The sequence below is a fragment of the Saccopteryx bilineata genome, chromosome 6 (genome assembly GCF_036850765.1).
Source record: "Saccopteryx bilineata isolate mSacBil1 chromosome 6, mSacBil1_pri_phased_curated, whole genome shotgun sequence".
NCBI classification, from domain to species: Eukaryota; Metazoa; Chordata; class Mammalia; order Chiroptera; family Emballonuridae; genus Saccopteryx; species Saccopteryx bilineata.
The window spans coordinates 142,838,089-142,864,079 of NC_089495.1; the positions used below are offsets into that span (position 1 = coordinate 142,838,089).

At 43.1% G+C, this 25,991-nt stretch overlaps 1 protein-coding gene across 1 annotated transcript in view; it reads right to left on the bottom strand.

The window, feature by feature from the left end:
* The window catches only part of NBAS (NBAS subunit of NRZ tethering complex), a 352,849-nt gene that overhangs the window by 33,464 nt on the left and 293,394 nt on the right, over nt 1-25,991 (bottom strand). Inside the window, 4 exon segments of the mRNA XM_066234551.1 lie at nt 10,559-10,754; nt 17,981-18,070; nt 20,174-20,376; nt 24,088-24,306. Coding sequence (XP_066090648.1) covers nt 10,559-10,754; nt 17,981-18,070; nt 20,174-20,376; nt 24,088-24,306 — 708 coding nt within the window.

The window sequence follows — 25,991 nt, forward strand, 5'->3', positions numbered from 1 at the left end:
GGTAAGCTAAACAAGTTTTGGATTATGTAAATGGGTGGTGGAACTGGGAGTTTTGCAATAGTTTCTTACCTATTTGTACAGAAATGTTTTTGGCCTTTTTTTTTAATCTCAAGCTCCAGCACCCATCTGTCACTGGCAGACCTCACCACCCACCTCCACCATGTCTGCAGCAGTGAAGGCCAGCGGGGCTCCGCGTTCACCAAGCACACTTCCACCTCAGGAACCTGGGTCTGCTGTTCCGCCTGCAGGTTCTTCCTCCTTCTTCCTCCGGGGTGCAGTCGGCTCCTCCCTGCCCTCCCTTCAAACTTCTCAGATGTCAACTCACCTGGAACGCACCGTGCCACTGCCCTACCTTAAGTGGCACCCCGCCCCCACCCATCTCCCTCACTTTGCTTTATTTCCTTCTTAGCACTTAACAAGTATATGGCATGTTAGATAGGTGTTCATCGCCTTTCTTCTGCCATTAGAATGGAAGCTCCTTAAAAACGGAGACTTTTCTTTGTTCACGGGCTTGTCCCCATCACGTAATGCTGGACAGAGTCAATGCATAGCCAGTCCTGACTGAGTGAATGAACTCATACATGGATATACAGATGAATGAATGAAAGTCATCAGTTGTAAAATATTTTAGCACAGAATGTCAAATATCCATAAAGTTGCCATACATTTTTGGCTTTTCTTTTTATTATTAAAGATAGACATAAGCTTTAGGCCCTGGCCGGTTAGCTCAGTGGTCAAGCGTCAGCCTGGCGTGTGGAAGTCCCAAGTTTGATTCCTGGCCAGGGCACACAGGAGAAGCACCCCTCTGCTTCTCCACCCTTCCCCCTCTCCTTCCTCTCTGTCTCTCTCTTCCCCTCCTGCAGCCAAGGCTTCATTGGAGCAAAGTTGGCCCGGGCGCTGAGGACGGCTCTATGGCCTCTGCCTCAGGCACTAGAATGGCTCCGGTTGCAGCAGAGCATCGCCTCCTGGTGGGCATGCCGGGTGGATCCTGGTCGGGCGCATGCGAGAGTCTGTCTCTCTGCCTCCCCGCTTCTCACTTCAGAAAAATACCAAAAAAAAAAAAGACATAAGGTTTAACAAGATGACCTCCCAGAAGGACATCGGTGAGAAGACCTGGAGATGAACGTTTATTATCACTGTCTCTCCCACTGCAGGAAAGCCCCTCCTTCGGTCTCAAGTTCCTCATCTGAACAAGGAGCCCCCGGAAGTCCTTTAAATCTCAGAATGTCTAATGTGCCAGGGGGTCTGCAGCTGGAAAAGGGCGGCAAGAGGTTGCTCTTTTCTTTCTGAGTTATAATCTAGAATTTGACAGTATATTTGTAGAAAACCATTTGTGTGTAACAAATATTTAAAAACAATTGAATGATAGGTCTCTAATGCACCTAGCAGTATCATATTCCAGTTCCTATAATTAGCTGCAGTGTAAGTAAGAATAAGTCTCCCTTTATATGACATGCAGAGCATAAGGCATTCTTTGCTACATCAGAAAAAGAAAGAGATTAGGCATGGCCCTGGCTGGTTGGCTCAGAGGTAGAGTGTCGGTCTGGTGGGTGGAAGTCCTGGGTTTGATTCCTGGCCAGGGCACACAGGAGAAGCACACATCTGCTTCTCCACTCTTCCCCCTCTCCTTTCTCTCTCTCTCTCTCTTCCCCTCCCGCAGCCAGGGATCCACTGGAGCAAAAAGTTGCCCCAGATGTTGAGGATGGCTTCATGGCCTCCACCTCAGGTGCTAGAATGGCTCTGGTTGCAGTGGAGCAACAGCGCAGATGGACAGAGCATCACCCCCTAGTGGGCATGCTGGGTGGATCCCAGTTGGACACATGAGGGAGTCTGTTTGCCTCCCCGCTGCTTCTCACTTTGGAAAAATACAAAAAAAAAAAAAAAAAAAAAAAAAAGAAGAAAAAAAGATTAGGAAAACATGATTCATGTTTCCAATATCACTTAGATTTCTCTCTTTTCAGGAAGTGTGACAGCCTTTCAATTTTAAGTACGTTAACTGTCATAAGAGAAGAAAAACAAACTATAAATTAAGCTTGCATATGTTTTGTTTTAAATTAGTGTGCAAATAATAGTTTCCACTTAAAAAACGTTTGGTAATAAATTTCCTTGTATAACACATTTCTAAGGCATACACAGAGTTTTTAACAGTATGTCTTTGTCAGAAAACATTTTCTTCTGAATGAGCACTAATCATGTCAATTACTAGTGGCTTTCAGAGCATTAATCTCCATTTTAAAAATAAAAATGTTAAAATGATAGTATCAGACACAATCCCCCACATCATGTATGCACACCTGCACACGCCCTCAGGTCAGACAGTATTTTAATTCATTAGGTTACTCAGTTCCTAAGGAAGCAGTTTTAAATTCTCTACCACTGTAGCTGCAAAACTCTCCCTTATATGAGAGATTTGTGTCCACATATTAAAATACTTAAATTTACCTAAATTTAACAAGATAATATAGTTATCTTTTTCATCACATTCTATAATGTTTTAAAAATAAGTTCTCATAACTGAAACTCAAAATGAATTTTCATATACAAAAAGATAAAAAATAGAAATAGAAAAAACACTTCCAGCTTACCCAAAATAGTTTTGACCCATTTCCCTACTCCCCTCTGAGAAGCACAACAATAAACTATGGAGATAATAAAAAGACAACCGAAGGAGACCTCTTACTGGTGTTAAAATGAAGTCTCACTGGTGAGGGACCCCAGAACTGGAGGAACAACACAGTATTTAGCATGGTAGCTGCCAACCCTTCACCCAGCAAAAGAAAGACACTCAGACCCAGTCCTGACTCTCAACCTGGAAACAGAAGAGAAACCAGGTAAGGTCATTCCTCATCAGAGTCCCAGGAGGAAGGGAGAAGGGTACAGCTGAAACTGTAACTTAACAAATAACATCTAAAAACTCCACAAATTTGGTGGAAAATATAAACCTACAGATTTAAGAAGCTGAGTTAACTCCAAACAGAGTAAGGCCAGAGAAGTCCACGGCAAGACATCATAACCAAACTCTAGAAAACCAAAGACAAAGAAAACACCTTGAGAGCAGCCAGAAAGAACAACATGTGACCTACAGGGGAACGACAATTTGAAAAACAGTGGATTTCTCATTTATAACCATGGAGGCCAGAAAGGAGGGGCACAGAATTTCTCAAAGATTAAAAGAATTGTCAATTACAAATTTTATACATAGCAAAACTAACCATTAAGAAAAAAAAGGGGAAACAAAACATTCTCAGATAAAAAAAAAATTTTTTTTAAAAAGTAAATAAAAATCTGTCACTAAAAGGCCACATCTTAAAGACTGGCTAAAGGAAGTTCTTCAGACAGAAGGCAAACAATGAGAGAAGGAACATTAGCAGTATTTTGTTCATTAACGGTTAAAACAATGAAGTAACCATAAGTTGAAGGAAATCACTATGTCATAAATCTGACAAATTATCTGAACAAAAAATTAGGGAGAAAAGTGTTACTCAGGGACCAGAGGTTAAAGCAAATGGGTCTCAGAGGCTCACAGACATTGTGAGAGCATGCTGTCAGTATTAATGCCGGGGGATTTAAATTCCCTAAAATATCTGAAAACAAGGCCCTGGGCGGAGCACAAATGTGGACCTAGGAAAGAATCAGGGTCTCTCTTTTTAGGATGTAGTAGTCCATATTAAAACATATATATATATATCCCAGAATCTAAATATATTTCACAAAAGTATGAGAGGTAGAGAAGCACAAAGAACTGACTACCTTCCGAAACAGCTACAATGAGAAAACATGGAGAAAAAACTACCTGGAGGTGCCTATCAAATGCTCCAACACACCTCCTAAGGGGACCGAACAATAAAAGATAAAGGGCAATTTGATTAAACATGCAGCTTTCCAAGCCCTGACTGGTAGCTCAGTGGGTTAGAGCATCGTCCCGATACACAAAGGTTATGGGTTGGATCCCTGGTCAGGGCACAGATAACAATCAACCAATGACACAAAGACATCCTAGTTAAGTGCGATGTATGACCTGGGTTAGATGTGGACCAGAAAAAAAGACATTAGTGGGACATTCGACAAAATGTGAATTCTGTGTAAACACGGTAATAGCATTGTTATCAATGTTAGTTGTGGTTGTCTGATACTTGGTAAACTTGGTAATCTGTGTGAAGGGTATATAAAAGTATTTGTATAATTTCACAAGTTCTTTTGGTAAATAAGAAAGTATTTCAAAATGAAAAGTTAAAAAACATAGACTTTCCAGCTACCTCATGTTTTCCCTGCCCCCTACTCCCTCCCATTTTCCTTCAACTTTTTTCTAAGAGGAATGAAGAGACAATACTCTATGAAACACACTAGCTAAGGAATGTGACCTCTGAAGTTGTCATGCCTCTCTAAACAATAGACACTTAGATGTAATTATCTCACTACAAACAAAGCCCAACTGGGACTTGAGCTGACCCTGGAACCAGTGCCATTTACTAAACTCAAGTTTACTCGTAGGAAGTGGTGGGAGTAACTAAGAAAGCCCACCTATGGGAAGAGGATGAGGAGCCTCCCTAACTTGCCACTCCCCCACAAGATTGTTGTCCAGAATTAAGACAGACTCCTGCCCGCGCTGAGCTCTGTCCCTGCTCCACACCACGGGCTTCTCCTGCTATCGTTCCTAGCGAGTTAAGGAATGCCACTTCCTCCCCAGCGACTTAAACTCAGAGGAGCATCTAACCTATTTCTCACGCATACATCTGAGCCGTCACCAAGTCCGCCGGCATTCACTGCGGCAGCCCTCTCCACTCCCTCCTCCATCTTCATATCTGGTACCAACATCAGGCCCAAGTTCAGTCAACCCGACCACTGCCTTTGTCTCGCACTGGTCCCTCTCCAGTCCACTGCTCAGGAGAGGTCAGGAGTCTTTCCTGAAACACAGTTCTGATCACACCGCCGCACCCGTCCTCCACGTGGTCGGAGCACCATGGACAGCCTGAGCCGGACTCAGGGGCTCTCCACAGACCGGCCTGCTCCTTGCCAGGTTCACCCCCTGGTGGCTCTTGCCCTCACATCGTGCACCCAGCTGTGCTGAACCAGGTTCAGAGCCGCTGCCCACAGCTGTCTCTCCTCACCATCCGCAGACAGCTAGCTGGCTACGGCCACTCAATCCCACGCACAGCCCCGGGGCAGTTAGCATGCTCACGTCCCCGTTACACGTCTGTGCTCTCCATCGGGTCAGAGGCCCACAAGAGTCGGGTCCCCTTACCTGGGCCCTCACGACAACTGGAAATTGTTTCCATTTGGTAGACAAGAAAACTAAGGTTTAGAGAAGTTGAGCAGTTCGTCCAAGGTCATGGAACTAGTGCGTGGTGAACTCACAAACACGACTAAATTGCCTGTCTCTCTGCTGCCTGAGTGCAGCACAGTGAAGGGCATAGCCCATGCCTGAAGAACGGTGGGTGGACATGCCACATAGCGTTCCCTGCCAGCAGCTGTCACCCAGCATGGCATTTTCCAGAAAGCTTCACTTGAGCAGCGGTTAACGCCTACAGTGCTACCTATCAGGACAGTGCACACACTAAAAGATGAAGCAATGGTCTCTTTCCTCTTGATTTCTCACACCTAATCACATTCAACCCCTGTAGATTCACAGTGCAGAGAAAAAGACCAGCAGAGCGCCCTTTCCGGACTCTACATATTAGTGCTGAATATCCCCCCCACCCCCACCCGGCAAAGGGAAACAAGTGTGGAACAGGCAGGACCGGAAACACAGGACTGGGTGTGAATTCCGGTTCTATCATTCACAAGCAGTGTAACCTTAAATGGGCCACACGAGCTCATCTAAAACACAGGCCTGGTCACCACCGTGCGAGATCGCTTCAGATTAAATGCGGTAACGCGTGCTTAGTACACATTCCACAGTCCCCTCCTCTCCAATGAGGCCAGGGACAAGAGGGCGAGTCTTCAAAGGGAAGAACCCATTACTCATAAAAAGAGGCTCCCAAGGCCTTCAAATATTTGAAGGACACCATAAACATTGCTGCTCCTGCTCTACTTTAATCGTCTTAGCAAAAAAGGCACATTGAGCTCTAAACATTTCAGACCTCTCGCTCTTATCTGAACAAACACGCTTGTGACTTGTTTGCTTCCACACGAAGAGCAACCTGCCGGTCAGAAATCACTGTCAGTACATCATGGCAAATTAATATAAAACAGTATCAATCTAAAAGCACCAGGCCACCCTATAAGGAAACCTCTCCATTATTGCAAGCAAACGACTCTGCTTGTGGGGGGGGGGGGGGGCACGGTCTAACCCTGCACCGTGCATGGCAGGCACATCCCACTGCATGTCAGGAGTCCTGACCCTGCCATTTTAAAGGTGATCTCGGATGCGTTTTTAAGATTTAATATTCATTTATTCAACAAATATTTAATGAGTGCCTTGGAGATCCCTGTTCTCATGGAATTCGTATTCTAATAAAAGAAGACAGACACCATATACTAAATAGGTAGATGGATACAAGTATAGGCAGGAGAAACTTAGCAGATGGTGGTAAGTGATTAGAAGAGAATGAAAATGGTCATTGTGATTAGGTCACTAATTCAGGATGTAGTCATTTCAGATCTGGTGACAGTTAAGCTCACATCTGGGGAGTAACTTTTCCTTTCTGGATAGCCATCTCCTTTTCTACAAGATGTGACTGGATGTTTCTACGAGCCTCTAGTATTAGGAATCTGACTTCATGGCTATTAGGAATATAGTAAACGTGTGTGTGCACATGTTTTTAACATCAAGTATTATCCTTTATTTGATCATGCAAATAATTTATGGCAGTGGGTCTTAGCTTTAAAGACATTTAAGGAAACTAAATTCTTTTTAAGAAACTAAATATAGCTTTGTATACTAAACTTTTCTACTCTTCTTGGAGCTCTGACAAAGATGTGCGGTTTTTTTTTCTTTTCTTTCTTTTTCTTTTTTTGGCAAGGGGGGCCCAATTGACTTCTGACCAGAAGGTAGATATGTTTCTGCACATATCCAAGTAGGCAAAATACATGAGGTTAGAAATTGTCTCAAACTAAATCTGTCTGGTGATCAGCTACAACTATCAATTCAGACACTGACATTTCAAAAGGCAAACTGCAAGCCACAGATCCCCCTTATTTTTTTTTTACATAAAAACACAGAAAATATATTGAGGTGACAGGGTACGGAATATTTTAAGGAAACATCAGTATTTTGACCCACATTTTCCATGCACCAGTTAACTAGGAAATTACAAAACCTGAAATACTCAGATAAATTGTACCCAGGGGATTACTCAGCATGCCCACCCCTCCACCTCCACTTCCAGTTTCCCACTACCCCCACCCCGGCCTCCCCAAGCTGGGCCCACTGCTGGACCGGACACAGAGGCCTCTCAAACTGTTGAAAAATGAGGGCCTCTGAATTTTTAATTCTGTTAACTAATCATTAGGAAACTGGAAGCCACTGGCCTTGAGCACCAGTGAGGTGGCAGGCTCTGTGGATTCCGGGCTTAATTTTGCAGGAGCTGGCTGGTTTCCCAGCAACATTGATTTGCGGGGCCACTACTTTGGGCAGCTCGAGGATAATTAAATATTAAGTCCCTCTTTGATGTATGCAAAGTCTGCCTAAGAGGATTACTAGACACAGCAAAGGTAGCACTTCCGCATTTTCTGGTAATTGAACATTGCAATACCATTATCTATTCTTATCTCTAAGAATCCACCTCCATCCTTAATATCACCTTGGAGAATGGAGAAGAAGATAAGGGAGAAATGAAAAAAAAGAGAACCAGGGAAATCAACATTTTGGGGTCTTCCAGGTGTTTGGAATGGAAAACTGAAGACAGCACTTGAGTGCGTGTGGAAGAAATGACAGATGAGACGACCCCATCCTCCAGCTCGAGTTCGAGGCTCCGCTTTACACACCCAGTAACTACAGGCTCACAGTTAAGAATCTTCTCCTAGATAATAAAACAATGGTGGAGGGAGGGCAGAGACGCATGTGTCCCTGTCCACTAGTGCCCTCACCTTTCCACCGCTCTGGTGAAAGGTAACACAGTTTCAAAACAAACAATAATGGGGTGAACTCAATTTCCAATTGGGGCACAGCTGTGTGATGTCCCAGAGGCTGCTGCTGCCTCCACTCTGAAGCCACGCTTTTCTGCATTCATTCTCCATGTGGCTGGCGGGTCTTTATATAATAAGCCAGAGTTTCCCCACCAAATGTGCCTGCCCTTCAAAAACAGGTTTGAATCAGCAATGGCACACACATAGAATTCTTCATTTTTAAAAGAATAAGAGGATGAGATACTAATTGTTTTCAAGATGAGTACAGATGAAGAGCATAACTCAGGCAAACTGGTTGTTTTGTTTCCACTACCAAATACTTTAAGAAACTCAGATCATTAGCCACCAAGAACAGGGAAATTGATCTCAGATGGGAAAGGAAAAAGGAGGGGGACAAGAGATGACGTTTACCAGAGCTGAGGCATCTGGGAGAGATGTTTTCCAGGGGGCCTGGAGCAGGAAGGACAGGAGGCGCGGCACAGGACCTTGCAAGAGAGAGAAGGCGGTGCGCTCAGTGCCACGAGGTCAAGTCCATCCAGAAAAGCTCATGGGAAGGGACTCTGTACCGGCCGGCCTTCCATGCGGCACTGGAAAAAGTTAAGCTGCAAAGAATCAAGATCTCAGAAGTCTCCAGAAATCACTGAGATCATACAAAAGCTGCAACAGGTTCTTAGAATAATTAGAAATTTAAAAACGCTGAAATGAAACATATTATTCCTGAAGTGTTTGGGCCCAGATATTAAAGTGTGTCTTCTACAGTGCTGCTGCAGGGTGACAGACAGGATGGGCGCGTCCCCCTTCCCCTGGTTCCCATCATATTTCTGGTGTGCAGATCTGACCTAATGTGCAGTGGGCTCCGTGCGGAGAAGTGGCCTCACCATTCCACCGGCTCCGGCCCTCGTGGAAGATGAAACTGAGAAGGCTGAACAATGGAGGTGCCGTCAGTAAAGCACACTACCACGGGGACCTCCATTTGTTTCTGGGGGTGCCAGAATTCCAAGTTCTGCGTGACAAAAACCACAGGACAAATTCAGAGCTTGCCTCAGAGATGCTCCAGAAACCTCCGTATTTGCCAAAAACAAGCACACCTCTGACATCTACTATGTCAAGGACGTGGCGTGTATTCACCGCCTATGGTGTTTATGTTCAGTCTGCTCTTTGGAAAGGCTCCTGGTGATCTCCTGAGGTAATTCAAGGTGAAATGTTGAAATGAAATATGTCAGTAAGGTCATGGTGCTTCCCAGGGAATATGATTCAGGTATTAGCGATTGTTAATACAAGCCATTTCAGCATTCTGGCATCAATGGAAAATCTTTTGCCAAGTCCATCTTTTTGGAATCTTAATTTCTCTAACTCTGAAGAATAGATAATAGTACTCACCTATTTATCTCCTAGAGGAAAAGAATAATATGTAAGACAATAGTTATGAAGATGCCCTGAGATGAGGCTCAAGAATATGTTCATTCATTTTAAGGAAAGAAAGTCACTGTTCTTTCGGTGTAATAATGAGGATATAAACATAAATGATGAAGCGAAGCTTTAAAATTAGAAGGCCATTCGGGTTGGAGTCCAACTTCCAGGAAACCCTACTGCAGATCAGACGATCTGAGAAGACTTCTTTTCTGATTTCACTGGCACATGGTGTCCTCTGCATGCTAAAGCACCAGACTGAGGTAGCTAGCTCTTAGAGCATATTTTTAGGATACATCAATTTAGAGGTGAAGTCAAACTTCAACAGCGACCATACTGCTCTGACGTAGGAATTCGCATGCCCGTTTACCCAATCACCGAGTGTTTACGCTCTGAGCACGAGCACACCATCTTTCCAGGGATTCAAAGATGGTGATAAGTACCCCCACCCAGGGCTCCAGAGCTCTCACTACAGTGGGGAGACACAACTTTTAATAATAATAATAATAAATAAAGTTCAAATGTGTGGGATTTGAAGTTCAATTAGGGTCAGGGAAGGTTCCAGAGAAAAGGCGAACTGAGTGTGCCTTGGTGAGCAGACCATGTGGGGAAACTAAGATCCTGTGTGGTCGCTACATTGCATGGACCCTATCTCGGTCCAGAGAGAAGGGAGAGCAGGTGAGTGCCCAGGCAGAGTAGAGAAGAATGAGCTAGCCACACTGCACATGCATCTCCATTTGGATGGGCACTTCTCCAGGGAAAGGGCAAGCCAGCACAATTAACTGACGGTGCAAAAAACCCTGCTTATGCCTTATGGGCTTATGGGAGGCAAACGGTACACACGGGTCAGGTAAGAAGACATCATCAACTCTGCTCATGCATATTCGAGCATACGGAAACATAAACACAGCCTCTGTTGCACAGATCTGACCACTAAATAGCTAGACTGATAACAAACACACTGGAAGTCTGTATGACCATGCTGATTATTTCCTTCAAGGGCAGTTTAAAGTAATCAAGAAATGACCCGTCGTTATTGTTAACAGGGAAAATGGTTGAAAACCTGTCCTGTGCTCCTTACCTGCCTCTGGGGCCACGTGGCTTTGAGAATGGCCTCCGTCCTGAAGAACGTGAGCAACCTGCCGTCCTCCCCCGCCAGGTCGAATGACTGCCCCAGGACCTGCAGCACATGGGGGCGGGGCCGCACTGCCCGGGCGTCATCAGCACAGAAGGGCCGCAGCCACTCCAGCAGGTCCTCCGCCGACACCAGCCCTTCTCTGCGCGGCGAAACCAAGCGTGAGATGCCAGCTCCTAAGTCTTGTTTCCCACTCCAGTAACCTAACGAGGTGACCGCCTTAAACACTTGTTTGCTGAGTTACTTTATTTTTTTCCATGAGCACAAAAACTTAGGCTCTGAATGACTTATACGTAGCAAACCATATTAGCTTTTGAAAAACTATGTAAAATAAACATAATTTTTAAATACACTGTCCACAAAAAGTAGGGGATCAGGGAATGTGCAGACACTCCAGTACTTACAGTCTTTTGTGCATTTTCACCAATGAAATAAAAGTTGGTTTTGCATCTCATTTGCATAATCAATCAACTTCCTTTGACTTGTCTTTTGCTTTTCTGATGTTCTTGTTTAATAAAAAAATCAAATGCTTCTTTTATTATTGCTTCATATTCTTTTTGAAATATCCCCTAATTTTTGTGAGCAGTACAGTATATTAAAGAGTTATATAAAGCTGATGAAAGTAATCATTAATTGACATGTCCTTAGCTACTCTATTTCTTATGCAAAGTTTAATAAATAGTATACTTATTTCAATTAAAGATAATAGTAGTGTCAGGCATCATTCCAGTAATTTTATATAAGCTATCACTACTGACAGTAACTATGCAAAGCAGATATTATAAATTCCATTTTAATTTTTCTCCCTTTTATTGAGAAACTGACATATAACATTGGTATTAGTTGTTTAAGGTATAAAACATTTGATATATGTATATACTATTAATATATTGCAAAATAATGACCACAATAACTTTAGCTAACATCCATCTCCTAACATAGTTGCAAAAATTTTTTCTCTTGAGATGAGAACTGTTAAGATCTACATTCCTTATAATTTCAATTATACAATAACAGTATACATGTCAACCACGCTGCACATGTCAACTCCGTTTTACAGACAAGGAGTGAGGCCTCATGGCTGTGGTGTAATACACCCACAAACATTGGTCATCCTTCCAACCTCAAAGCCCCGTGTCTTTCCCACCTCTTTTCTCTGTGATAGGATTTCAGTATGGGGTTTGAGCATCAGATTTCCTACCGCCCTAAAGCGAAAATATGAACAATGGGGTGTTAAAGATCTCTGAAGCCTAAAAGGATTCAGAGAAGAGATATTTTGTACATATTTCTACCCAGTATTAGAATCCCTTTGCCTGTAATCCCAAGTGGGCCATCTCAGGAAAACAACTTAGTTGATGATGATGTCAATGAATTATTATTGACTGCTAAGAGGGTACTCATCAGAAGCCTTGCTCCCACAAGGCCCGAGGGACTCATGATCAAGCATGGAATTATACAGCTTTTGTTGCAACCAGGTCCTTACAAGGCCTCTAGCAATAAATCACCCAGGCCGGGTCCCCATTAAATGCCCCAAGAAGACCACAAGAAATTTTTTAAAACTTCTGAAAATAAAATTCTACAATGACACAAGTCGGCAATTTTCCACCTTTTTCATCTCATGGCATACATAAACTAATTATTAAAATTCTGCGGCACAGGCCCTGGCCGGTTGGCTCAGCGGTAGAGCGTCGGCCTAGCGCGCGGAGGACCCGGGTTCGATTCCCGGCCAGGGCACATAGGAGAAGCGCCCATTTGCTTCTCCACCCCTCCGCCGTGCCTTCCTCTCTGTCTCTCTCTTCCCCTCCCGCAGCCAAGGCTCCATTGGAGCAAAGATGGCCCGGGCGCTGGGGATGGCTCTGTGGCCTCTGCCCCAGGCGCTAGAGTGGCTCTGGTCGCAACATGGCGACGCCCAGGATGGGCAGAGCATCGCCCCCTGGTGGGCAGAGCGTCGCCCCCTGGTGGGCGTGCCGGGTGGATCCCGGTCGGGCGCATGCGGGAGTCTGTCTGACTGTCTCTCCGTTTCCAGCTTCAGAAAAATGCAAAAAAAAAAAAAAAAAAATTCTGCGGCACACCAAAAAATATATATATTTTTTGCCACTGTGAGGAAAAAAATAGGTATAATTTTGATTCATTCATAGCAGATAGCTATTGTGTTGGCTATTGTCATTTCTTATTTAACAATCTCAGAGGAAAGAGGTCAGGCCCCTGACAACATAGTCAGGCACTGACGGATTCAGACAGCGCCACACCGGTGTGCTGCAACTCTCCAGCTGAAAATCACAGCACTAAGTAGGTATAGTTAGCAATACAATTTTATGGTGGTATAAATTTAAAAAACAGAATGTATTATCTGTATTTAGGAATAAAAAAAACAACAAAAAATGCTGTGGGCAACTGGCATAAACATTTTCTAACTTTACAAAGTCATTTTTTGGTTTTGCCTGAGCGTCCCCTCAACGTGTCAGAAACGGCAGCACTCGGATGCAAAGGAAGGAGAAGGCCAGTTTCCCTGGTATCTGCTACGCGTTCAAAGTGGACAGGCAGTCTGGGGCAGGGAAAAGAGCATTTTGGGGGGAAACTGAGGAACCCGTGAATCCTGGCCCCGTTCTTGCCTAACAAAATTCGTGAATGTCGTCATTTTTGTTTTAAGGAGGCAAAGGTCGTGAGGGTGTGCCCCTTGGAGAAACTGGTGAAACCAGGAAGATGTATATAAGCCCAGCACCATGTGGGGCATGGGGGACGTACTGCAATAATAACCATCATCAGCATAATCGTCACTGTTTTCATCAGCACATCAAAGCCTCTGCCTTCAAAGAAATAATATAATGGAACAAAAAGACTTTAAAAGAGACTTCTTCAGCCAGAACTGGTTAGAGCTCAGTTGGTTAGCATGCCATCCTAGCATGCTGGATCACAGGTTTGATCCCTGGTCAGGGCACATACAAGAATCAACCAATGATGGCATGAATAAGTGGAACAATAAATTAATCTCTCTCTCGCTCTCTTCCTGTCTCTCAAAAAAAAATCAATAAGGGTGACGCTTCTCCAAGTTATGATATGAATTTGAACAGTGTGGCTAGATGAAGAAGGGAGGAAGTGAGGGCTGGCGGGGAGAAGGGCGGGAGGGCAAGCCAGTCACTGTGGGAAGTGAGCTGGCAGGAAGGGGCACTCACAGGCTACCGAGGCCCTGCCTCAGTGAGGCACTGGCCGCCCACCACACACAACTTTATCACTGCACGTGGCGCTGGGGAACACACACGCCTTGGTGGCCAGGAAAAGTTGCGGCAACTGGCAGAGAATAAAGAAGAACTGCAAATAAATGACGCCATGATGCATTATTTTCAAAGAATTATGAAGTTGTATTAAAAGAAAAAATTTCTAGAAAAGCAGTAACTTTGGTGTGCGTATAGTTCCAATCTCAAATCTTAACTTTTGATTAGAATTAGTAGCCACTTTGTGGCTGCTCTTAAATGTACACCAATCCAGAATATCTTCCTGAGGTTCACTGGTCAGTAAAAGCGTGGACACATCTCGCTGTAATGGGGCAGAGGCTGTGACTGTGAAGTCATATAGACGGCCTGGGGTGGCCCGTCCAATTCCGCCTGGTAGAGAGGACCCGCCACCTTGGTTGGTGGCCATGGCTTTCAGCTGGGCTATGTCACAGAACACTGTGCTCCTTACAGAACATCTAATGATCCCCTTGGTCTCACAGGGCGGGAAGAGTAAGAAGAAACTGCGGTTTAATTTGCTCTAGTGGGCTCTTCTTTCCTTTTCTTTTTGTCTTTTCTGTGCTTTAAAAACAATGTGAAGTCCCAAAGTAATATCAAAGAGCTCAATGGAGTCTGAATGATCTGACACTGTTCGACACACATATGGCTTTAAAGGCAGCTGAAGCTGGTACTGTGGGTCAGCAGCAATTTAAATAAACAAAAAATCCTAAAATACCCAATAGCTTTGAAGGAAATCTTTTTTCCTGCTTGACTAGTACACAGTGAAATTCCTCATTAATTATGTGTTTGTGAATGGAATGAATTCTGCACATCCTTTTGAGAATCACTCATATACTGGGTAATGCTTCTGGGTCATTCCAGTTAGGAAATTCTTTTACAGGTATATGAAAGCAGGGAGTTTGCCAAAAAAAAAAAAAAAAAAAAAAAAAAAGGCAAAAATAGGGCCAAGGCTGGGAGAAGCGTGGGGAAGAGGAGAGACAGCTGAGGGAAGTGACGTCTTATGACCGTGCCCTCAGAGCTCTGCCGCCGGCTAGCCAGCAAGTAAGTTGGACAGGAAATGTCAAGAGCCACGTGATTTCACTCATATGTGGCCAGGACAAATGACCAACTAAGAAAAACAAACATATAAAAATTCACAGACTTGGATCACAGTATGGTGGTTACGGCCAGAAGAAAGAGGGGTGGGGGGTGGTAAAGGGGTCAAATATAGTGACAGCAGAAGATTTGACTTTGGGTGGTGGCCACATAATACCATATACAGATGACAGAATTGTACATTTGACACCTATATAATGTTATTAACCAATGCCACACGAATAAATTTAATTTTTTTAAAAAACAAACAGAATTTCAAACCTCACTCAGACCTAGTTGAGTAAAATCTGTCTGTTAATAAGGTCTTCAGGCAGTTCCGATGCACAGTGACATTTGAGAAGCACTGCGTTACTGCCCTTGGCTTGGGCTCTGCAATGTCAGAAGGAGACGGGCTACGGTCAGAGAAATGCATAGCACGCCCTTCCCTGGGGAACCCTGGATAAGTTATATAACCCGTCTGAACTTCACTTCCTAATCTGTAAATAGGACACAATGGTATCTGTATAACAAGGTTGATCTGGGGATTAAGTGAGTTACTGAACAGCAAAGGTCTTGGCATAAAGTAATAAATATTTATTAGGTTTTTTTAATTTTAACGTGTGGTAGTATTTCTTAATTCTTGTTTTAATGGATATATTATTTAAAAATATTTTAATTACTGAATTTTTAAAAATACCTGCTTTTCTTCAGTAAACTAATGAACTAATTAATACTTAACACAAACTAGAATAGAGATTCCACAGTCGGTCCTCTGTATCCATCAGTTCTGCATCCACAGATCCAACCCATCACAGATCAAAAAGTATTTGAAAAGGGAGTCACACTTGCTGATGTGTGCTATGTAGAGGTGTATGGCAGCTGTGTCTGTACTGAACATGCAGACTTTTCCCTTGTCGTTATTCTCTAAACAATTCAGTATAACAACTATTTATATAACATTTATAATATAGTAGGCATTTTAAGTAATCCAGAAATAATTTAAAGTATCAATATATGGGAGGATGTGTGTAGATTACATACTATATTATAGATTATACATACTAATTATAGATTATAATACTATGCCGTTTTATATAAGGGACTTCAGCATTTCAAATTTTGGTATCTGTGGGATACTGGAAACAATCCCCCATGAATACAGAGGAACAACTGTATTCTCCAAATATGCTGCTATAGACAGACATAAACAACAGGAGAAAGCATACAAACTCGTAACATTAATATGTATGAGCCTCTGAATAATTAACTACCTAATCTCATCTTTAATTGTAGATGTTATAAAAGGTTTCTGACACTATTTCAACTCCCTAGCATACTCCTCTCTGGTGTCTGGAGACCAGAATGCGGGGAAGCTAGAAAGGCAGGCTCTTTGCAGAGGCGGCTGAGGCTCCACTGTGGCCTGTCTGCCGTGGTGCATGTGACCTACACGCAGCACAGGTGCAGGAGGAGGGACCAGGACCTTCGTGGGGGAGGCAGGGGCTGCTGAGGTTAAAAGGGATCAATATGAAAAAATAGGAAGGACATGTTGATATTGGCCTAAAATGCCTAAAAATTAAGCCCCAAACCAATACTTGGTGGTAGCCATTAATATGCATACCCAACTTCTTATGTTTCTATGCAATCTCCCTGCCAGTGATGGGATGGCGTATGTATAACCTACGAGCGAGAGAGAGAGAGAGAGAGAGAGAGAGAGAGAGAGAGAGGGAGAGAGGGAGAGAGAGAGAAAAGAGTGTATGAAAAGAGGTGACTTACTATCTAAGTAAATGCCACAGAGGGCAGTGAGTGCTGGTACAGGGCTGGGACAGGAGACTTGCTGTGTTACCTGAGGGACGGTAAGGGGCACATAGGCCTGGTGCGGCCTCCAGGAGGCTAGGCAGTCATGTCAGGCTGGTAACGGGTGACCTGAGAGGTCCCTTTAAAGGGGCCGGAGCCCCCACATCAGCTGCCAGGCACACTGTTGGCAAGGGCGAAGGTCTCAGGTTTAAACTGTGATTCAAAAAGTACTTGCCAGGAATAAAAGGTATGCCTTTCTCTTTCTTCCTCTTTCTCTTTTTAAGGAAAAAATAAATCTATGAAGACTTTTTTGTTGTTAAAAAGCCTTGTAATTGTCTTCTGGGATAAAACGTAAGATCTGGCTCTGTATTTCCAACCCCTAATGTCTCCCTCTTTGGACATCGAAGCTTAACCACCAGGCTGTATTGCAGAGCCCCACGATGGATTCTTCTGTCTGTCTGAGCTGTCCCCAGAGGACAAGACTGAGAGACCCCCACTGGGTGGGGGCTTACAGCAGCGCCTGTGAAGAGCCCTTTCGTCCCGCGGGACCTGGGAGCACCGCTGCCCACAGCAGCTGGCAGGGGCTGGCTGAGCACTGACTACAGCTATGATTGGAGGGAAGCAGGAAATGCGCCCTTCAGAACGCACCGGGAGCCTTCCATGCAGCATGCCTGGGCTGTGCCATCTGCTGATTCTGCAGTTGCCGGGCACTGTCTCTCAGCCTGGAGTCCCATCATCCACCGCCTCCTTCTGACAGGCTCTGGTTTGGGAGGCCAGCCCGATGTCACCCCGGGGCACCCCACCCGGACTCCCCAGCAGAGGAAACCGCCCCTCGGCCTCACTTTCTGCACAGCACTCGCCACTCTAAGTACCTAAGCAGGCTACGGGCAAGCTGGCCCGCTCCCAGCTCTTCGGAGTGGGAGGCTGTTCTTACCCGCATGTGACTCCTCCTGACTCGGCACAGAGCATGCGTGGCACTCACCACACATGCAGAGCATAACTGAGTTGTGTTAGAACCCAAGGCCTTCAGCAGCAGCTGTGTAGCCCCTCACTACCCGCAGGCCCACAGCAAAGGACCAGAGAAACCGCAGGGCCGGGCAGAGGAGACACCTGCAAAAACACCTTTCAGTGACCTAGGGAGAGCTCAGCTCTGTCTTCGGAAAGCCTGGAAATGCTGCTTAGCTTAGAACCTTCATGCATATGGATATGCAAGGTCACTCTAAGACGGAGGAAAAGCATTCAATGAGAGCGACGCTTGTTCCCATCTTACCCCTTGTCCACACTGGCATGGACAGCTGCAACAACACCCTCCAGGACCTGGAGTGGATCCCGTGGCCCACCAAGGTCTGCACTCTCTCCGCTGTGGAGGGAAGAAGAGGAGAAGAGACTGAGAAGAGGATTCAAGCCTGAGGCAGGAGCTTGGCGTCCACACTCGGATAACCCAGCGTGTGTGGCATCGTACCCTGCGGGCTCAGAGCCGGTCCAGGTAGAGGCAGTCTACGAGGTTCTAAGCCCTGTGTGAGATGCAAGGACATGAAACAGAACATTTTCTTCCAGAAGGAACGCGCAGTCTAATACATTTGTGTCTTCTTATCAAGAGAATAAAAAACCTGCTTGCAGCCTGTCATTCAAAAAGCACTTATTGAACATGAAATATATGAGCGCTTTTAAACATCACCTATGTAATAATCATCCAAATTCTCCAAAAGGCCTTTTTATAAAAACATTCACATTTTCATGGTACTTCATAGATAGCAGGCACCGGTAAGTGTTTCACATACATTCTGCCACTTAACAGTCCCAACTGCCCATGGGACGGATACTATTATCACGCCCATTATACAAACGTGTATGTCTGAAACTCTAGTGAATTTTGAAAATGCAACAGAGGGTACAGAAATTTTAGATGAGTTCTCTGAATAATTTAAGTTACATGATTTAAACTAACTGCTGGGTTCAGTTATTTTCACGCCTCTGCTATTTAACACCTAATGAATTTTACTAACTTTCTCAAAGGTTAGTGTTATGGATATTGTCAATAGGAGTTTCTTTTCCTTTGAAAAAGAGGTAGTTGAACTCCTGATGTTCCCTTTCCTTCCACTGCTAAAATATTTAATTCACATTTATTGAATTTCTTCAGTATGCTAAGTATAACATTTATTAGATCAGAACCAAATCAAATCTTCCTTTAGTAGGACTGGGTTCAGCAAAGGAAGGAGAAGTACAATGAATGTCAGAATTTGATACATGTAAGAAACAGCACATTTTATTTTAATCATTAGTGAAAATGTGCAATTTTTAGGAAATAAACTAACTTCATCAAGCACAAATGTTTCAAAATGTTTATTTTTGTGAGCTTCCTATAAAACCTTGATTAGAGAAACAATAAAAAGGTAACTACGAATCAAAAGAAAAATATATGGCAAATAAGTATCACTCATCATTTGAAAGAAGGAAGTCATTCTTATAACCACCACCACCACCAAAACAAATGCTAGTAACAAAACAAAACTTTATTAACTTGGCATTTATTATTTCTAAAAAATGTGACACTTTATTTCTCCACATATATAAAATTGCCAGGCACCTCAGAGCTTTAAGGTGGAAACGGCATGAGACAGGGTAATTAAACTGATAAAGACTCATTTGATTTCAGTTCAGCAGCCAAAAACTGACATGCATTTAATCAAAAAGTACCTCCGGAGCAATAAAGAATTACAAAGAATGCTTCAAAGAAGACTGAATTAAACACAACTAAATCTTTTAACCTAATTGCATTATTCACAGAAAGCACTTGATGCCTCATTATTCTGTTAGCTTAGCCTCCCTCTCTTTTCTAACCATCTTGGATGCATTCCTATAAAGACACCAGCATATCGATATAAAGTTAGAATTTCTAAATTGTCGTTTTTGCACGTGTGTGCCTTTGCTGTCTTCTGTTTTGCCATTCATTGCAGGTAAGTAATGTCCTATGACAGTTAAGAGAAGTCTTACTTTTTCAGGGCAAAATTCACCTTGCCTTGAGTCCTTCATAGGAGCCTCGGGGAACCCCTTTACCACTGCTATGTGAAGGGAAATTAGAAAAGGCAAGATCCCCAAATCCACCCAGACTGAGCTCACTCAAAAGCCTGACACTTAGCTGTTTCACCTGCCATTTTGGCCTTTCCCTTATTTCAAGAATGGTTTGGAGTGAGGGGTGTCTCACCAGAAGCTAACTGGTTTCTTGGCAGATCATACACAATACCGATAGATAATGAAACACTTTTCATGGTTCTCTATTCTCAAGACATAAGACTTTGGGAAATCTAATAATCTAGCTCTCACATCTACACAGTACACTTCAAAGTTTATGAAGTGCTTCTACATGCATGATGATATCTTATCTTCATAACAATCATGAAACGGCACTGTTATTGGCAGAGTATCACCTCCCGTTTCCCTCAATGGCTCTTTTATCACTTACCTCAACGCAGAAATGATTTTCATTATTGCACTGTGTACAACGTCCTTGGGCGAGATGTCAAGAGGGCCCACGGCCACCTCCAGCAGCTGCTGAATCATCGCTAGAGGCTGACCATCTAAACACATGGCCACGGCTTGATCGAGGAGTTTCCCTTTTTCTGATCGGGACAGATCATAGAGGTTACTGTATTTCTGCAGCGTTTCCTGGAAAAAAAAAAAAAAGGTTGTATTCAACTCCTAGACAGGCAATACAAATTAAACGTGTACATGTACATAGTGAAACCCTGAAAAGATTCTCAAAGCAAATACATGACAACCACAAACCACACTGCAGAGTGCCTACAGGCCGTTAGTGGCATGGGCTCCAGAAGCACCCTGGCTGGAGGGCAAATCCTTGCTTTGCCACATGCTAGTGGGCCTTTGGGATCTCCAGCGTCATTATTCATAAACCCATAAACCCGTAAACCCAGGATGCCGGCAACAGGTTCTTGTGAATAGAGGGCATGGTAAATGTTAAATGAGATAATATGAAAGTCAGCCCTTCAGCACAATGTCAGGCACAGGTAATGCTTAGTGAAGGCAAGGTTCTCTCCTAATATTATCACGCTGCAACCACACAACAGTTATAATATATGGAGTACCAGCTGCAAAGACCCTGGTATTGAACATATGCTATCTAATTGAACCCTTAGAATAATTCCTCCATGGGCTTTAATTAGCTCCACTTTATCAAAAAGGAAATTGAAGAACAAAGATGTTAATGTGATCAAAATCACAGAACTAGCCACTAAAGGAATTGGGATTAGAATCTAAAAGGCACCCTCCCCAGCTCCATGTCACATTGCCATCCATCTTTGATAAGATCTGTAAAAACTAATGTGACAATAAATACTTTAACAAATAAGGACGCCAGCTATTGTTTTCAGTATACCAAATAGGGTCACTTCATGTGAATAACACTTTCCCAGCTTCTTTGTAGTCTGAGAAGTAATCTTGAATGTACATTTTAGTCTCTCAAAACAAACAATGGCCTGACCAGGCAGTGGCACAGTGGATAGAGCATCCGACTGGGATGCAGAGGACCCAGGTTCGAAACCCAAGGTTGCCGGCTTGAGCGCGGGCTCATCTGGTTTGAGCAAAGCTCACCAGCTTGAATCCAAGGTCACTGGCTTGAGCGTGGGATCACTCAGTCTGCTGTAGCCCCCTGGTCAAGGCATGTATGAGAAAGCAATCAATGAACAACTATGGTGCCGCAACGAAGAATTGATGCTTTTCATCTCTCCCTTCCTGTCTATCTGTTCCTAGCTGTCCCTCTCTCTGTCTCTCTCTCTCTGTCACAGAAAAAAACCCACAAAAAAACATGAATCATTAACTAGATATTTGATGATACTGAAGAATTACTAGTAGTTATTTTTGGTTGGGGTAATGTTGCTATGATTATGTTTAAATGTATCTTTTAGAAATAGACATGGAAGTACTCATGAGTAAAATTAAAAGATGACTGTGATTTTCTTTAAAATAATATAAAGGAGCAGGGTGGGGGCAAGTAGGAGTATGCGTGAAATAAGATTGCTCACATTTTCTTAACCATTGAAGCTGGGAGTCCGGCACATGAGATTTGTTTTGCCATCTTCCCCATTGTCAAACTTTCTATTGAAAATAATGTGTGGCCCTGGCTGGTTGGCTCAGTGGTAGAGCATCGGCCCGGCATGTGGAAGTCCTAGGTTTGATTCCCAGTCAGGGCACACAGGAGAAGTGCCTATCTGCTTCTCCACTCCCCCCGCCCCTTTTCTCTTCCCCTCCTGCAGCTATGGTTCAATCAGAGCAAGTTGGCCTCGGGCACTGAGGATGGTTCCATGGCATCACCTCAGGCTCTTAAAAAATGGCTCTGGTTGCAACTGAGCAGTGGCCCCAGATGGACCGAGCATCGCCCCCTAGTGGGCCTGCCAGGTAGATCCTGGTCGGGGCACAAGTAGGGTCTGTCTCTGCCTCCCTTCCTCTCTCTGAATTAAAAAAGAAAGAAAGAGAGAGAGAGACAGAGAGAGAGAGAGAGAGAAGGAAGGAAGGAAAGAAGGAAAGAAAGAAAGAAGAAAGAAAGAAAGAAAGAAAGAAAGAAAGAAAGAAAGAAAGAAAGAAAGAAAGAAAGAAAGAAAGAAAGAAAGACTTGTGAGTTAGTCGGGGTACTTTCTAGTATCTCTACTGAGACAAGAGGGACCCGAGTCTCTGTAGGATGAAGATTTTCAGACTGCACTAAACTTCTTGAGTTGTAAGACTTCTTTCACTGGGTACAAAATTAGAGGTTAAAAATCAAGGCCTGAACTTAAAAAACAAAAGTATGACCTTGAAAGTTTATTTCAGGATTTGCTATGAAAGGAAACTTAATGAAATCAAATAATGTCCAATTTTGGCACCAAAAGAATCTCCTATACAGACAGTCCATGGTCTGACTGAGTGGCATTCACAAGTAGCCATTCGGCACCTTTAAGTCTCAGCCTTGCTGAAACAAACGGCTGTTTTGTTAACAACCTTCTTCGCCCCACACTCGATTCTGCTCATTGAAAGACAATACTTGGTCCAAGAAGAGTAATGACAGTTCTTGAATATAACATATTTGATTAAGAAATAAATAAGACAATTATTTTAAATTTTTTCATTAAAAAATTTTTATACTAGCAAGTATATAGAAATCATTTGAACAGCCAACGTTTACCCTAGCTCTCGTAATTACGACTCTAGCATTGTCAATGTCAGCAGGATAAACCGAGATTGATAAAGCCAATTTGCTCCCTGCGAAGGCTTCTAGACTGCTCATACCATTAGTTAATATTATTCATTAGACGGGCTAACAGGCACTGAAAAATACAAATAAAGTAAAATTGCTATCAAACTTCTGAACTGCCCCCACTCTCTTTTCTATGAGGGGTCTGCATGCGTGAGTTTCATGTGCATTTTACATCTTTCAGTTGTTCAACATCTGCAGTCTGCTCCACTGACTGAGCTCTCTATTCAGGACTTTTATTTTTTATTTTTACAAGCCAAGAATACAATTCAATATACATGTAAGATCTAAGAAAAATAAAAGAGGAGGTTAGTGGGCCCTCACAGGTTCATTACCCTAACATTACATTTTAATTTAAAAACATTTGTATATTAAAACGTTTTCACCTATAGGAAAACCACTCATTTACTGATGTGTCAACATTTCAGTTACAGGAAAGACCGCCCCAACAATCCCATGACTGCTCTGCCTGACGATACAGAACAAACCCAAAGGCCCTGGGGGGTCCTGTGCAGCTAACACCCGGGCCCTGAGACCTCCTCGTGGGCAGGGGCTCCCGAAACTCAGGGGGGCGCTTTCTGGGACACTACAAGGGTCTCAAGGAGAAGCAAACTAGAAACAATTTTACTAGCCAAAAAAATTCATACCAATAATAGTTACCTCGAAAACTCAGAACACAAAAACAAGATAAGTAGACTCAATTAAAAACAAAACAAAAGCTATTGAAAGAAGCGTGGGTGGTTATTTCTTTAATTCAAGGGGAAAAATCTACCACAGTTCATTTAGAGAGCATAGCACTGCCAGTTAGGAGCAAGCTGGCAAACCCCTGCCTTCCCTCGCCAGCTTTGGGGACCCCTCCCTTGCTGCTGGCACCACCCCGGGGCCTCTCTTTCCATCTCCTCATCTCCTTCCTCTCAGGTGATCAACTGTGTGAAGTGGCCTAAAATCTTTCTTAAAGTGAAAACAATGATCAAGTGAGGCTGAAGAGGTAGAAAGACAAAGGCTTGAGAAGCATTTCCCAGGGTACCTGCAATATTGAAAACCCTATCAGAACTACTAATACAGCGTTAAAGATAAATGAAGGAAAACGCTGAAAGGATCTGAGCGACCAGCTCACACAGTGTTCATCTCATTACCTGCTCGCTGTTCTTCAGGGAAACAATGAAATTGTGGCTCAGCGTCTCCAGGTGAGCGAGTGACTTCTCCAGGTGGCTCAGGGTATCCGAATAGGTCACCTGAGAATCTCTAGCTTCCTGATCATCCTCTTCTGAACTTCTTTTCCTTGACTTCTCAATAAAATGTTTGACTGTCTTAATAGCCTTGCTGGTGATCTCTTTACGTGCTTCCAAAGACAGCTTTAAAAAAGAAAGTACAGAAGAACCGTTGAGGCAAACCTGCCATACATTATAACACATGGAATGTTTAATGAGGTATCAGTGGGACAGAAAGAACAAAGTAAAACTTTAACATACATTGCTTTAACAATGAGTAGGACTTTCGTTATACTAGTGTTTCTCCTATGAAGACAACAGAAACAGTGAAATATCATTTGCACTATTAAATCAGTAAACAGGTATTTTAAAAAATGCTAATATCCAAATACAGGTAATGCTTTGACAAAACTAGTTCTCAAATAAAATACCAGTTATAGTGCAGAAAATCAGGAGTCATGCCCACCACTGTAATTCCTGGTTCCGATCATTTATTAAAAGGAAAGAGTCCAAAGTGAAGGGGGGGGATAGTATAGGCATAAATTTTAACTGAAATAAGATGACAAAAATGAAACTTCAAAAGCAATCTTGTCTGATATTAAGACAAGTGATAACTAGCTTATGAGATATTATTAAATAAAATATTAGCCAGTCATTAAAATTAGCATTACAAAAGGAGTATAACAAACTATTTACCATAAAATGTTAAATTTTAGGAATCAGAAATCATAAAACTATTTACACGTTTACAGTAAAACCTGAACTATATTTGTGCATATGGCTGAGGATAAATATATATATAGATGCCTGTACACGCACACAAAAGTAGTGACTATTATGTTAAAATGTTGGGATTATGAGCCATTTTGTTCTCAACCTTCCAAATTTTCTCTAATAATGCTGTAGTCACTCATTTGCTCAACAAGTATTCACTGAATTCTGATAGGTGACACCCACTTTGTTAAGTATGCAGGGGTTATATTCTTCTAAAAATATTAAATTATTAAGAACACTTGGCCTCAAGAATACAAAATTAAGTCTAAACATAACCCACTTTGAAATGGCACCAGGCACCAGACACCTCTGAGCCATGATGCATACCCGTTGATCTGTGCTGAGTTGGATATTGAAATTTAGCCTCTGGTCAACTACCAAAGCACATTTATTACAACCTTAGAAGGACTTTCGGTTGATTTTTAAAAAGAACAACAGATAAAGAGTCCTAAGACAAAATCTTATAGTTCCTATAAAAGTTTCTTTAAATGGGTCATTGAACGTCTGATTATTCTGAAGAGTAAGCACCAGCATTGATGCTCAGCAGCAGGAGCGCTCCGAAGGCGCCTCTCTCCCAACCCTCAATTTCCATTCAATTCCCTTCAAGTCACTTGACTCAATATTTTATTATAATGCAGACAATGGCTAACATTTCCGTAATCTCATGTAGATATTGGTGAAAGGTATCTTTGGGAAAGTGCCATTTCCAAATGGATTGTAACTAAGTGTTTTGTTTTGCAAATGCAGCTTCAAAACAAATTCTGCAGCTCCATTTCTTACCAGACTGCCGCCCTCAACCACCCGGGCATAAGACAAAAACCAGAAGCTATCGACGCAAGTATTAGTTATGCTATTGTCTTTTTCCACCCAAGCTGTTCCTTTCTGTGACTGAGAAATGCAAGATACTAGAAATTTATGTTTAGTTCAACAGACCTCCCTGCTTCCCCCATTATGTAGACGGACAGATGGCGCCCCAGTGGGTTAAGTGAAATGCTGGGGTTCATCATGTGAGTGGGAAGAGCAACAGCCAGAATTCAGAGCCCTCTGCCACCACA